The sequence below is a fragment of the Leuresthes tenuis genome, unplaced genomic scaffold (genome assembly GCF_036924035.1).
Source record: "Leuresthes tenuis unplaced genomic scaffold, fLeuTen1.0.hap1 SCAF_8, whole genome shotgun sequence".
Lineage (NCBI taxonomy): Eukaryota > Metazoa > Chordata > Actinopteri > Atheriniformes > Atherinopsidae > Leuresthes > Leuresthes tenuis.
In genome coordinates this window covers 9,036,719-9,051,680 of record NW_027325362.1, presented here as the reverse complement: position 1 = coordinate 9,051,680, position 14,962 = coordinate 9,036,719, and the positions used below count along the sequence as shown (strand labels likewise).

General features: G+C 40.3%; 1 protein-coding gene across 14 annotated transcripts in view; it reads left to right on the top strand.

The window, feature by feature from the left end:
* Positions 1–14,962, top strand: part of cep170aa (centrosomal protein 170Aa) — a 39,890-nt gene that overhangs the window by 16,347 nt on the left and 8,581 nt on the right. For 8 of the 14 annotated variants that reach the window (XM_072390710.1, XM_072390711.1, XM_072390718.1 and 5 more), the window contains exons 8-13: positions 1,242–1,382; positions 5,021–5,200; positions 5,673–5,978; positions 12,573–12,920; positions 13,150–13,439; positions 14,847–14,939. In XM_072390710.1, coding sequence (XP_072246811.1) covers positions 1,242–1,382; positions 5,021–5,200; positions 5,673–5,978; positions 12,573–12,920; positions 13,150–13,439; positions 14,847–14,939 — 1,358 coding nt within the window. Of the gene's footprint in view, positions 1–1,241; positions 1,383–2,884; positions 3,258–5,020; positions 5,201–5,672; positions 5,979–12,572; positions 12,921–13,149; positions 13,440–14,846; positions 14,940–14,962 lie in introns of those variants that run through there. The other 6 variants (XM_072390720.1, XM_072390713.1, XM_072390722.1 and 3 more) reach the window with 2 other exon arrangements.

Genomic DNA, 14,962 nt, shown 5'->3' with positions numbered 1-14,962 from the left:
GATGCCATTTCTTCAATTCACCTAAAAATGTAGAAAAATGACCAGATTTCCAATCCAAAATGCAATAGGGGACAAGAGTGGTAGCAGAAAAAGAGATTTTAAAACTAATAATGTCTTTATTCTGATGTACGAACACATGGAAACAAATGTTTTCCAAATACGCTACATGTATAATTTGTAATGCCAGGGATTTCTTCTGAATGGTAACATTTTCCTGACATACTCATATGAAATTAAGTGGTGGGGTTTTATCTCAGACCACCAGGGGGTGGACATGGTCACCAGGAAAAAGCCTTAACTACCACACTACTGTGCAGTAGTTTAGGGCTGAGGCAACACCGAATAGCTGCTATTATAGACAGAGTTAGAAGCAGGAGTCCTGCTTTAATTTCCATATGTTGAAACAAGGCCACATGGGAATTGTGTTTGTTTTTTTTAACGCAGATTAATCAGTAACAGGGTCAGAGTGGCTGCATCAAGAAAATCCGTATACCATCTTTACATTTTTAAAGATATAAAATGCACAGAAACTTGCACAGAAAGAGTTGCACATTTGTTAAACCCATGTGTGTGTTACCCCATCTGCAACTCATTTGTGTAACCCTGCAGTGTGACTGCTGCAATACCAGGCCTCACCCAGATATTAAACCTTTATGGCAAGCATACATTTAGTAGCTTTTACGTGGAGGGGCCTTACTTAATGCACACAGTTTGGCACAGAGCATCTATAATTATCTTGTAATGCTGTGATTAAACCTACACAGCAGAGGATAAGGGGTACTTAAAGAAGACAAATAGAAAGAAGTTAACACCGGATAAGATGTCCTGTGTGCTGTCTGATGATTTAAATCTACGAAATGACCTTTGCTGCACGTTGTTTCCCTTTCTCTAATATGTTTCCGCTCACTTCTGTAGTCTTACTTCTTCAGCACAGGATGTTTCTTCTGTGTCAGCTTTCATACTGAAGGGAACAGAGAGGCCAGCGTAAAGTCACATTTTCACTGCTTGTGTTTGAGTGAGAATTCTGAAAATAGACTCAACCAAAAGAGAATTAGTGCACAAACAGACTCGTAAACAAACAGTTTGGTTCACTTTGTGACCCCATGATTCAGTGAACTGCTCATCTAAACGGTCCCTGACTGTCCATAATGAACACTTAATCTGACAGACCAGAGTTACGGTAAAATGTGCACCTTCCTCACAGCATTGCTGAAATGTGTTTGTGTGCACATCTGCCCCAGGGGATGTTACAGCGCTGCCCCGTGGGACCCCCCTGTATGGCCAACCATCTTGGTGGGGGGATGGAGATGCAGACGATGAGAATTCTTTCAAACAGGAAACCAAGTCATCCTCTTCAAAGAAACATGACAGCTCCACCTCAGGTAGGAGGCTGTGAAACTTTGAGGGCTTTCATGCTTTTAGCTTCTATCATTCACAGATGTCATCTCTATTCCGTTATTAGAATTTAATTCCACTGTACAAAATCTGATACACAAGCCAGATACAGGTACAGTGATGCTGTTATGTTTCTAAACCACCAATGCTGTGATTTTACACAAAACGGTGTATTAAACTTCAGTCTGTAATTTCACTATAGACATCATATACTTACGCCTCACTGTGGGAACTGTGACCACATTTATCACTTTGGCTGTATTTGGCTGCAATCTTTTGGAACATGCAACTTGATCTTGAGCTTGAGTCTCATATTGCTTAGTTGTTCTTTATTTTCACAAAGAAAAGAATAAAGTATTACAGTAAACATTATTTTTTAACTGACTTTGTTTGCCAAAGTGGAAATTTGCTTGATGTATGATCAAAAATGTCCTAAGACAGTCAAAAACATTGTTCCACAGGAGTCACGCTGATAAAACTTCTGCCAATGGAGACATTTCTGTTTGAAAACCAACATCCTAATCTTATGAAATAAACAGCTGATGATGATTACCCCAAAATGGCAGATAATCGGTCGGATTTGTCAGTGTTTTACTAAGCATATTATAATTTTGTAAACCAACAGCATGCTCTTATATAACCCATAGATGAATTAGGCTTAGTTCAATCATGCAGTGCAAAAAATTTTAATATATTAAATATGATAATATTTCAGGGAAATTTGAACTAAATCATATTGAGCTCAGTTTGTGTGTTTATATGTTTATTTTTCTGTGCTCAGGCAGTAATGGCCAGCAAGACTGTATGTCTAAGTGCAAACAAAGGCTTTTTTCAGAGCTTTTAAATATGTCTGTTTACTCACATTATGTGTGTGACCCAAGGATTAGGGGGCAGGGGTCCTCCTAACACACAGTGGATAGTCAGAGTAACAGGATTAGAGGGTACACCAATAGTGAAACAGCTCAGTGATGCAAACTCAGTCTGTGCCAGGCTGGTTTAGTGGAACCAGTGTGGTCAGAAGGAGCGGGGGGAGGTTAATCATACACAAACACTGGAGCAAGCTGCAGCGTCCTCAAATCTCTCAGCACATCTGGACGGATAGTCTGGCAGCATCTTCACCGTCCTGAAAAGGAAAACTTTGCAACTTGTTTTTCAGCTCTTGAGCATTTAGAGATTGTCTAAATGCATACTGCTCTGTTGATTTTTGTAAAGTTTCTCTTGGGGAGCGAGATTAGAAAAGGCTGTTTGGAGTAAATCTTCGCAAGCGTGCAAAAGTGATTTGAAACCCTTAAAGCTATTCAAACATCCAGGCAAATGGGATTGACTACTTCAGTCCGGGAAGTGGGTGAGTGGAAGGCATTTTGCTGTCTTACAGCTTTGACTTTTGGAGTCTCACTGTTGAGTGGATGCAATAATGTTGGATTGGTTTTGTGAAGCAGCATGCCGTAGGGGTATTGTGGGGCCTTTTTATAAGAAACACGAGCCTCAACATTAAAGGAAGATGTTATCAGTTCACTTGTTATGAAACAGTTTGATCACCCTGTATGTTTCCTCAGTTCACATCAGATATAGCTGCTGAGAGGAAGTGAAAGAGAAAATGAGAGGTTTGGGGCAGGGTTTTGTTGCTTGCATGTGTATGTCAGTTAAGTTTAGTGTGTGCTCTTTCTCCTTCTCAGTGAATAGACTGTGTTGTCACAACCCACTACCCCCCCTCCTTATGTATTGTCACTAAAGCTGATTGGGTTACGCCATTGCACCAGCTCCCCCTTTCCTCCCAACACACACACATCACACACATAGCGTCCAAACAGACCACTCTACACTGCAGCCATGATTAGCTAAACATCCTAAACAATTCTCTGGTAAGTGTTGCTCTTAAATCCATACACTTTGGCTAATATAGCTGGACTTTTGAGTTAAACCAACTTTTTATCAGTCTGACGTTTACTTTGCACTTACTTCATAGCTTGCTGCTACTCTTTTAAGAACTACTCAGATAACTCAGATTACTGGCTTTAGTTGTGCAAATGTTCAAAGGAGAAGTCTGTACAGGTTATTAATGAATGTTTTACATATATTACATATTGAAAATCTGTCACATCTTAAAAGCACGTTTTTTGTAAATTTGTGAAATGCTTTTATATTCATAGTCAAAAGGAAAATAAAATGTGATTGTTTTAAACTCGAGTTTTACCAGCTTATAATGAGCCAGAAAAAAAGTCCTGTGGCATATTTAGCTTTAGTTTTAGCTCTATGGTCTTGATATAAATGCTATTTGACTTGTTTATGAAGCTCTCCTTTGCAGAATTGACTGCTATGGGTAATCCCCTAATGAGCCATGTGAGTTACATTCATACTTATACGCACTTCAGTTCAGTCAGGTTATCATACTTTCAAAGGCGCTAATAGTGATACTTTAGTTTACTTGTTGTTGCTGTAGAACTTAAACTATGACTGTTTGCTTGTTTATGTATGACTATAAATCATTCCCTTTTCCTTTAAGTGAGGTCTGAAGTAAAGGAGATGGATGTACTACATTTATAATACAAGACATAAAGCAGGATCATCATTTTTCGATCATGATCATTGTTTTCAAAGTAATTGGATTTCAAAAGCAGCCCAAAATACTGCAATATAAAAGCTGAATGTTTTGTTTTGTACTGTCAGGGTAGTAGCACCTAATCTATTAAATCACTGCGTCAGGAGCAACTTTCTCATATTTTCTCTCTGTTTAAACTATGTTGTGAATCTTCACAACATTGCTGAGCAGCTTATGCTGGCAACCACTGGTCATGTCAAAGAGATTTTCCCTCCTGTTAAAAACTGAATTGAAAGAATCAGCTTGAGGAATTAAATTAGCAGATACTCTTTGGGTAGATCCTGCTTCGTCTCTTTATTTCTGAAGAAGCACAGTCATGTTTTAAGTATATAAAATCCATGAAAAATCCACTTTCTGTTTTTTTTTATTTACAGGTGATTACATTGTGCATAGACAATCTTCTCTCTTGTATCTTTCTGTCGATTGCCATATGGTCCTACATTTTCCCCCCAACATAAAGCAGATGGCCCCTTTAATTTCTGAAAGTGTCATTTATCAGATTCGGATCCCACCGAGGTTCTCTTTGTTAATATAAACAGATGAGAAAGTAAGTGCTCCTCTTTAAATAGCTTTATCAGCACTTATGATTTTGAGTGACAGAGACTGAAAAAGAAAAAGCATCCTCTATGCATTCTGTGCATCCTCCAGACTCACGGGCTAAAGAACAAATCCTGATGGAATTAGTTTGTTTGCAGGCTGGCGTGACCTTTAACTTTGATGACTTTTTCTTTGTCATTACTTCTGATAATGAGTCCTGGTATTCATCTTTGACGTTGCTGCTGCATTTGGATGTTCTGTTATTCATTAGATTAATGTTTTTCCTGTTAGAAGCTTCAACAGACTGCAGCTGCACCCAAGAGTAGAGACAGCAGCACTTCATTTTGAATGATACATTTTGTTTACTGGTGATGTTTACTATTACATCTGTTATTTTCTATGGATATGAACTTAGAAAGCTTGAGCTCACAGCCATTAAAAATGTGAACAGTAACTTTTTTAATAAGCTCTTTTGTTGTCCAAACACAGAGAGCAAAGAGGCCCGTCGAGGTGATAAAGCTAAAGAGGACGGCCTTCATGCATCTTCTGCCCACGACTCCAGTTACTTAGAGATCCCGACCAAGGAAGGTCACATGGCCAATAATGGCATCCATGAGATTCCCACCAAGGATACAGAGGGTGCGCCCACTCACAGCCACATTAGTGCAGGTGAAATGCAATGTAGATTGGAATTATTCACATTTATTGTGAGTAAATGTACCTTTTTGACTCTGAGTTGTATATCTTTATCTTTAAAGGGAATGTAAGGCAATGGGCACTGTGTTGTTTAAGTTTTTAATTCATTAATGATAATAGCATGGATGGTAAACACCTATAGCGACATTAGTGCAGTATTGTATTGTATTTGCATGTGTTATCAAGTTGGCTTTTATGAGAAATCCTTTATGACACAAAGAATTTCCAGAGTAAACAGGGTAACAGTCTGGTTGTTTGAATACATGCATAGAGTAGTTTCAAGTGTTCTTACATAATTAGAAAGGATTTTTGATAAGCATTTTGATAAGCAAGAAGTCTCTGTTATGAATCAAGTTAATTTTAGAAGTTTAAAAGTGCTTCAGTTTGCAGTCTTGTGTTTAGAACTTACTGACACAGTAGTAAAAGTGCACTGTCTGCTCCACAGCTCAAGGTCACGCCTCCTTCACCATAGAGTTTGACAACACTTCTCCTGGGAAAGTCACCATTAAAGACCACGTGTCAAAGTTCACACCAGACCACCCCAGATCTCGCTCCAAGAAGAGTGGAGCTGGAAGTGGAGGCACAGGAGGCAGGGACCTGAGCACATTGCAAGCTGCGATGATGGCATCAGAGAGCAAGGTGGCTGATTGGCTGGCTCATAATGACCCAACTCTGGTGCGCAGCGAGTCAACGGAGGACGACAGCAAGAGCATTAAGAGCGATGTGCCAGTCCATCTCAAAAGACTCAAAGGTGGATGTTATTTTCTGCTTACAAAAGATTCTCATTTACCCTATTTAATAATGTTCCTGTCTGAGCTATTAGTTATTGCACCAGAATGGCTGTAATACCACTAGTAGAGTTGGTGTTCCGGCACAAAATTTAAGAGCACCGCTTAACTCAACCGTTCAACATTTTTCCCACATTAGCTGTATTTCTAAAGAAGCTATGACAATAAGAAGACAATTTAAAGAAATATTAAACTTCCCTTTTACTTGAAACATAAAAAAAAACTAAGCGTGAAGTAAAACTTTGAGAGAAAAATCATTAAATTGACACTAAATTCATGAATCTCTTAATATTGTTTATGTTTATGCATTTGGCAGACACTTGTACTGGTAGAGTAAGGGGGTCTTGCCTGAGGACCCCTACTGGAGGTAGTACCTTTCATGCAGGGGATTCAAACCCAGGTCACCCACATGAAAGGTGGCAATCATACCACTCTGCATTGATTTAATTGGTCTGTCGGAATGGTAACATGACCAGTTGAGTAACGGTATGGTTACAGCTCGATTTGACTTTTTAATTGGACCACTGTCCTTGTCCTACTGTGAGTGTGAGTAAATGCATTCCGCCCCTTCTAACCTTATGTGTGGGACATCATTCAGTGCGGTTACATGCGTGCCATCGGATCAGATTAATGGCTAAATTACAATAAGACTTATTAGAGTTATTCAGTTCATGTAGACACCTTAATCTGACAAGAAATCGAATGGGATCGGGTTACTTGCAATCGAATTAAGACCCTGTTGTCTTGTATGCCGTTGTGCATTGCCTTTGTGCCATAACCATGCTCATCACTAATGTAGATGGACGTAGCATCATCTTGCTCTTCGTTCACCATCTTTCTCGAATGCCTGAGTTTTGTTGTCGTTGGTGGTGAAGTGATAGTTGAAATGGGTACAGTGCTACCTATGTACTGTGGTATTACATGCTTTGTGCCAGTGATTCGATTCATTCACCGCCATGTAACAAAGGATAATTACCCTTGCTCATAAGGAGCATAACCCAACTATAATCCAGTTAATCTCATCATGTAGACCCACTGACTGTACATGAAAGTGTAGCCGAATTCCCTGCACTGACATTGTCTTTAAGTAACTCGAATGGTGATTTTGTCAGATGATGCTGAGGTTATAAAATCAGGATTTTATTAGAGCAGATGGACAGTCTGGAAATGCTTTAAGTTAGGGTTAGGTTGAGTTGACAAAAAGTCTTAATTGGCTGACTTTAATCACAATTTCTGACTTGTTAAGCTGTCCGGTAAAAGAAAAAGAAGACTGTTTGAATGAGAGCAGCTTTATTTGGAACCCAGCTGTATTAGTATACACATATGCTTTGCTGTTTCTACGAAAAGATGCAAAAAGTTGGAACATTGGAACACCGAGGCCCACTTGAATCTAGTTGAGCGTATACATGCAGGAGTGATTCAAACCCTGACCGCATTATCTGGGTGTTTTAGTCTGGTTTTGGGAAGCTTGATTTTATATGTGCCTGTTTTTTTTTTTAAACACGTTTTATGCATTTTGAAAATCTGTTTTTTGTCTGACTAACACAATAATTTGTTTTTTTCTTGTGATATGTAAACTTGCTGAATGTCACTGACAATTGATTGCACACATGTTGAGTCCCTCCTGATGGTCATATTTACTTAAACTCCATTTCTGTGAACTTTGCCAAAATATGACCTCTGAAGTTCGTGAATGACAGATCTTCCTTCCCACTTTGGTAAGATGTATTGAATTTGACATCTCAGACGATTAGTAGATTCCCTTTTTAAAAATGCTACAAGCAGACATGCTGCAGTTCATTGTTGTGCATATGTACGTGGATAGTTCATGTGATGCTGTCTTTACGCTTTACAAATGTTTCAGGTTTAGCTTTTTTTCATCATGTTTTTCTAGTTTTTCAAATATTGGGCCACACCTGGTGCTACCTACTTTACATTAATTGACCTTATAAACCGTGTGAGCTCTTTAAGTTGGATGGCTGGGGAAGGCCTTCTTTAGAATTAGAACCCTGTGTTGGTTCTGCATTCTCTGTCTCTCACACATCACACACAACTAAAAGTTCACATTTCACCAAGTAGTTCTTCTGATGCACCTAGTTGTCTAATTATGTTTAAACCTGGAGCCCTGTCTTATAGTCATTGTGGACTGGGTTGTTGCATAGTTAGGATCAGGAGCGGTTGGCTGTGGTCACCATTGAGTGGGAATTTGCAGCTGACAGAGAGAAACATTGAAACTTCACTCTTCTTTGCTCTGACAGGCAATGACAAGACTTAGCTTCCACCTTTGAAATTAATTTTTGCACCATTTAGAAAATCTACACACAAAGCAGTTAACACCTGATTACAAGAGCGTTTCAAGTTGCTTTGGTGCGATTACTTGTTTTGTCTTTTTTATCATGGGTATCCACTGTGTATCTTCCTATCAATCTTTGAGGCCTTGCTACTATTTATACTTTGGATACAGTTTGAGATTTATGTCATTGTTCCGCTTTTTTTGTTCCTTTTACCTGCAGGCACCCTGCTGCTGAGTAGATTCCTGCTTATAGTGAGAATGGCTCGAATTGTGCTCAGCTGCTTGTGTGATGAGTTTAGGTTTGATGCTTTTCGCCTGTCAGGAGTCACTTAAATGGAGACCAGTTAATTACTGGAGCTCTTAAATGGGAGGGGCTGTATAAGCTGATAAATTGGAAATCTTAAGCCTAGGGGCCTAAATGGGAAGGGAGTAAAGCTAATTTATCAGACGAAGTACAACCAACATACATGTCACCTGGCTGACAAATTGACTCACCTAATAGATGTGTTTCCACTGATTGGTTTATTGATGGATTTGTGACTGCAAAACACTGCTGAGTTAAAGAAACCAAGAAAAAACAGCATGGGGGAGAAAACAAACAGGGATGAAAGGTTGGGACAGGAGGAGAAGAGGAATTGATAGAAGGTAGGTGGGCAGGTGCATGGGAAGCTTTCTACAGATGCTGACAGTGTGAAAAAACAGGTACGCTGCGGAGGTGGGTGAGAGTGTGAAGGAGCTGGAAAAGAATCATGGAGAGCGGTGTTTGCAGCAGTAGCAGCAAAGGTGAGTGTTTGAGGAAAGCAAATAGGGGAGAGAAAGTGAGGCTTGTTATGTGGACTGCAGTAAAGGCAGAAAGGGAGGAGGCAAATGAAGAGAGAGCAGTCTTTGGTTGATAGTTGTTATAGTAACAGTGATGCAGTTGATGGCGGGGAAGCAGAGAATTCAGAGCAGAATCTGTCTGTGAACATCTGTTTGTATCAGTGTGTGTGTGGAGGCTGCAGTAGCATGTGTGTGAAATGGCTTTCAGCACCGATTGAGTGTGAAGTGTGTGCCGCTCACATGTGGACTTGTGTGGCAGGATTTTGCCGTGTCTGTGTCGGCTGTATGTGCACGTTTGAAGCATGCTCAGCACTGACCTGCAGACAAGCAGTGTGAGAAGAGGAATGTAAGATGTGCTTAGGGTGTGTCATTGAGGTTTAGGGAGGAAATTTAGAGGAGGCAACTGGGGAAACGCTTTTGATTTTCAAGCATCAAGGTGAGTCTTTGTCTTCTTGCTGTAAAGAGGCATGTACAAGTTAGATCTTTTTGTCTGTTTTAATTATAAACTGCTGCGTGTGCATCTAAAAATGGCTGGATTACCTTGCTGCATGTGCCAGTTATCAGTGTAAAGTTAAAGATTTAATTGTTATTGAGGTTTCAGGGCTGTTCTGTGATTTTGACTGACGAGTGCTTCGGGTAGCAGTTATATTCATTTGCTGTAGTAGTGAAAGCATTAATAGATTCTCTGTGTATGTGTTGAGCTGAATGATATGCTTGCATACACTGTTCTATTTATGTTTGGAGTTGCATGTTTGCTTGTGTGTTTTTGTGACTGTGTGTGCATGACCTGCAGACAGGCAGTCAGTGCGTCCTTGTTACGGGTTCTCAGTTGTGCGTGTGTGTGCAGGGGCAGAGGAAAGCTCCACTGTGAGTCATAGTGGGGCAAACGGGACAGGGCACTGGACTCTCACAGACATCTCTGTTCTTCTGTGCTCCCTCCAAGGGCTTCTTTGTCTGGGGAACACAATATGAAAGACCAGCCTCTCTCTGTCTGTTATCTGCTGATCTGCTCAACCTACTGTAACACTCTGCTGCGTTCTTTCCTTGTTCCATTTCTGCTTTTCTTTCTCTTCTTTTTAATGACATGTATGCTTTATTATCACGTATTGAACTGTGATTAAAGACAGGTGAGTTGGAGGATGTTTGTATGTGGCAATTGAGCCACAGATTCAGAAACATGCCCAAGGCAATAGAACCATTATAATTCTCCAATGGAGAAACAATACTCAAATTGGGGAACTAAATGGCTTATGAGTGACAAACTTTAAAAAAGAAAATTGCATGTGGCTGAGATATATGTTCATTTTCCCCTAATATGGACAGACAATGCTGATTTCTTTATTATAGATTATGATAAAATGTGACATCTGAGACTTAATGACAAAGTTCCAAATCTAAAGAAGACATAATACAATTTCTTTGCTTAATTTTCTTTTTTGACTAATTTTAAAATATTTTTTTAAAGTTAGACCTTATAGTCACAGCATACAGAGACATTGACAACTTTTGCAGGACTCTTCGGTTAACTGGACAGAGCCCCACCTTTTCTAACGTGAGAAACAGCAGAGGGTGTTTCTTTTTCTGGTTTTACAGTATGTAGAAGATTCCTACACATTTTTTTATGGAAATCAAGGTTGAAACACTTTCTTCACATTATTACGCTTGGAAAGAGTCCCCATTTGTATTTTATTGAAACAACTTTTAGCCTCTGGGCTGTTGATCTGCTCATGCTTCTATCTGTGAGTGTTGTGGAGCAGCTTCATTACACTTCATGCTTCGGAGAAGAATTCTGCTTAATTTTGCTGGTGTGGCGCCAAAAACTGACCAACCAACAGGATCCGGCTCTTTGTGCTCTATATGCACACTTGTGTTGTCTTAACTTACAGTGAAGAACTTTTATTTTTCTGTCAGTACTGTTCATAACTTGACTTTTCAGAGCAAATTACAGGGAAAAAAAGACAAATATTAAGCATAATTTTTGAAGATTCAATAAGATGCAAACAAGTTAGTTTTATGCCAGCTCATTGTGGTGAACGTCGACCAGTCAGTACAGTTACGGGCACAGCTGAGTCAGGCTACAGAGTTCGACATTTAACTGGATCACTGCACGGGAGCGAAATCGAAGATTCTGATTTAAGATTCTTTAGACTATCTCAATGCTTTTTTTCTATAATATCATGTAAGTGTGTTGATTGTTCAGCTGCTGGTGAAGGAAGAGGCTGTCTGCCTGTAAGCAGCATGTAGTGTGAAATTCTGTGTAAAAGTGTCAGTGTTGATTTCCATCAGACTATCCATTTCTTTGACAACCCTGCTATCTGTGCATTATGGAGTGTTGCTATAGTATGGATCCATGCTGTGGTTCTTTGTGTTATTTTGTAGAAATAATAGTAAAGAACATTGCATTGTTTAATACAAGTGATGTGTGAAATAGAAGCTGGCTGCTCCTTTACTTCTTCACTAACTGACTGCTGGATAGCTAACTGCTTAGTTGGGCCTGACTGGTTTTGGGAGTAGCTGTCATTTAAATGGCAAAATACAAAATCCTCAGCCTTCTTTAGTCTCTGATTTCTTTCCTTTCCCCCACCTAATCCACTCTCCAATTACATCCACCCCTCATCCTTTTCCACATCCCCCAACCGTCTTCCCTGTTCAGCCTTCCCTTTTCTTTCCCTTTTCCCCTTTCACCTCCCCTCCTCCTCCTCACCCTCACACATCCAGCCCTCTACTCTGTTTCCCCCTCCATGTCCTCCTCCTTCCCTCCCCCTCTCCTAACTCACTGCCAGTGAAGTAGGCAGGGCCAGTAGTCGTGTGGGTGGCATGTCTGGATTAGCGTGGCACACTGTCTACAATTGCATGATACTAAGAGGACTTTCTGATTCAACCCAGACAGATTAAAAAGTGAGACTGCTGTAATGTGGTAGGTATACCACATGTTGTGGAGCTAGGGTCTCTTTTGATGGTTGGATGGTTACAATCAGGCTCAAGCAGAAAGTTTGTTGTGGATTACTGTATTGGTATGTTTCTTGTTGCGGTATCCACAATGGATGTGGATTTAGGTGGATGTGGTGCTGTGTGGTGGTATATGTTGGGATATTGTTGTCTTTTTTTGGCGTTGTCATCGTTTAAATGACAGACGTCTCAGTAGCCACACATGTTGAACTGCTGTTTTAAATCTCTGCACAGTATACAATAGCTGTTTTCTGTTGCTATGGAAATTCTGTGTACAAATATTATGGATTTAAGAATGTTAGCTGATCTAACCTCCTACTTGTGATCAGTATTTGTTGGCTCTATGGTAAGAAAACAGGTCTATTTCACAGTAAATTGCACATTGTGTTTTGTGCAATGCTGTCAGAGAAAATGAACCACTTTCCCACTAGGCATTTGTTATTGTTCAAAAAATTATCATGTTAGTTACCTATGGTCTCTTTTTGTTGTATCCCAGTAGGCAGCAAACATGAGGATGGCACCCAGAGTGACTCAGAGAACGGACTGGGCCTGCGTTTTGCTAACCGCCGTCATGCCATTGAGGAACGCCTGAAAACAGCACACACCCACGTAGGAGGAGGAGGGAACACAACTGTGAGCGGGACCAGAACAACTGGAACCCGCACGGCCTTCATGATCGAGTTCTACGACGAAGAAAACCCTCGCAAGCGTCGGTCATATTCGTTTTCCCAGACCGCTCCCCTCCTTGGGGCAGGAGCAGGCGGGGAAGGACTGTGTCCTCAGCCTCCTTCACACCCAAAAGTGTTTAGTATTTCCACCTCTGCCACTACAGCCTCAGACTCAGGTAATGGTGTGTTTTCATAAAGTAGATAATAAGTTATAATATGTCCCTTTATCATAGTGAAACATGCTAAAAGTTGTCACCTCAAAGGTTCACGTGGGGCTATGGATTTGAATACACAAAATGCATTTAAAAAGACACCTTGTCTCTCAATTTAAAACAGGGTCCTCTGTGAAAGTCTCTGTGTATCTAAAAGATTTGTTGAGAAAGATTGTATGTGTCTACCCTCCAGGTAAGATCCCAGCTCCCATACCAGCTACAGTGACTGCTGGTGCCCCAACAGCTGCTCGTGTGCTCCTCAAGCAAAGGTCAGAGGATCCCAGTATAGGTCGGAGCTCAGCCAGTACCGGGCTGGCGACAGGCAGCCCCACCAGTCCCAGTGAGGACGCCTCGGTTGTGGGTAGAGGGGCGGGGACAGCTGGAGGTGAGGCAGAGGATGACCATAGCGATAAGGGGACTTACACTATTGAACTGGAGAACAGAAACCCAGAAGAAGAGGAAGCCAGGCGCATGATAGACAAGGTAGGTGCACAATTTTACTTGCTGCTTTTACCATTTTCAACTCATATCATCTTAGAAAGCCAGTTTGCTATGAAATTTCTCTAAATGTTAGTTCCCTTAAAAATCTCATTCCAAGGGAGGTGTTGTAGTGTGAGAGTAAATGATGCTTATTTGACGTAGTGTTGTGTGGGGTGCCATATCTCAACTGGTTAAGCAGGCCCGTCCTGCTTTTTTTTTAGCTGTTTTTGTAATGTTCTGATCGACTTGAATTACTCCAGAAGTCATATTAAAATCAAAAAACTTAATCAAGTTGTGTTCATAAGAACAGTAGATAGAATGACAAGTATATCATTTAAATTTACTTTGTCGTAATTCTAAAGACAAGAATCTGACAAAAGACCAATAGACAGCAAGGCCTTCTTTATTACCTGCGTCGTTGACACTTTTTTACGATTTGTGAGTCCTGTGAGACCACCTGGTGTTCTTGCCTCTAAAACAACATTGTCATCTCATTGTGGCCTGATCTGACCACCACTCACTCTCTCTGTCCCATTGGTACATCTAATGCTTCAGTAATAGCCTGGAGTGATTTCTCCATCAAGCACTGTCTTTTTTATTAAACAATGCTCCAGGGAGGCTGAAAATCCACCATTAGTTGGCTTCTGCTGATTCTGTCTTGTCACTCAGCGTTCTTTCATGGTCACAGAAAAGATATCTGAAAGAGGGGAAAGTAGAGCACTGAATCTGTCAGTCTGTGTGAGATTCAGGGTGGGATTTACTAGCTTAGGCAAAAGAAAATAGCAGAAAAGCTACTATTTGTTGAGTAAAGTGAGTAAATGAAATCCCTTTGAATTGATTCTCAGACTGGATGGACGTTAACAGGACATTTTAATTGTCAACTATCTGATTTAGAAGTTAGGGCTCTGACAGCTTGTAAACTTATTTTTAGTATAAGTTGTTCCCAGGGGTTATTCTATTTTACATTATTACAGGGTTGCAAAGACATAATGTAGTAGTTACTAAATAACATCTTATAGTGGGACGTGTCCTTAAAATGTTATATACAGCTGTTATCTTAAGATAGACGGTGTTATGATAAGTGAAGTGTACTTCTCATCAGTGTGAGCATGTTCCACTCTGAACTGGAAGTGTTGTTATGCTAATTCCTGTAATTAGCTGACACACTAATTGGCACACTGCTCACAGCTGTCCACTCACTCTCTCCTCCTTTTGTAATTTGTGCAATTCAAGTCCCATTTGTTCAGTTCACTCCTGTTCACTTTCATGTTGAATGCAGAATAAAGACTACATGGAATATAGATGCACTTAAAAAAGAAATGCTGTAAGATTTGTCTGAATTGCATGTGTAAAACACCCACAATTTGCCACGTTGTCAGCATTTGTTCTTTCTTGCTTTTTCATTTGTAGGTGTTTGGTGTGGAGGAGAACACAGGTGCTTCTATTCTGTCAGACCTGAAAGGAGAAGGAAAAGGAAAGGAGACAGGAGAGATTGGGAAAGAGGTAGAAAATTTAGGTTTTCTTCT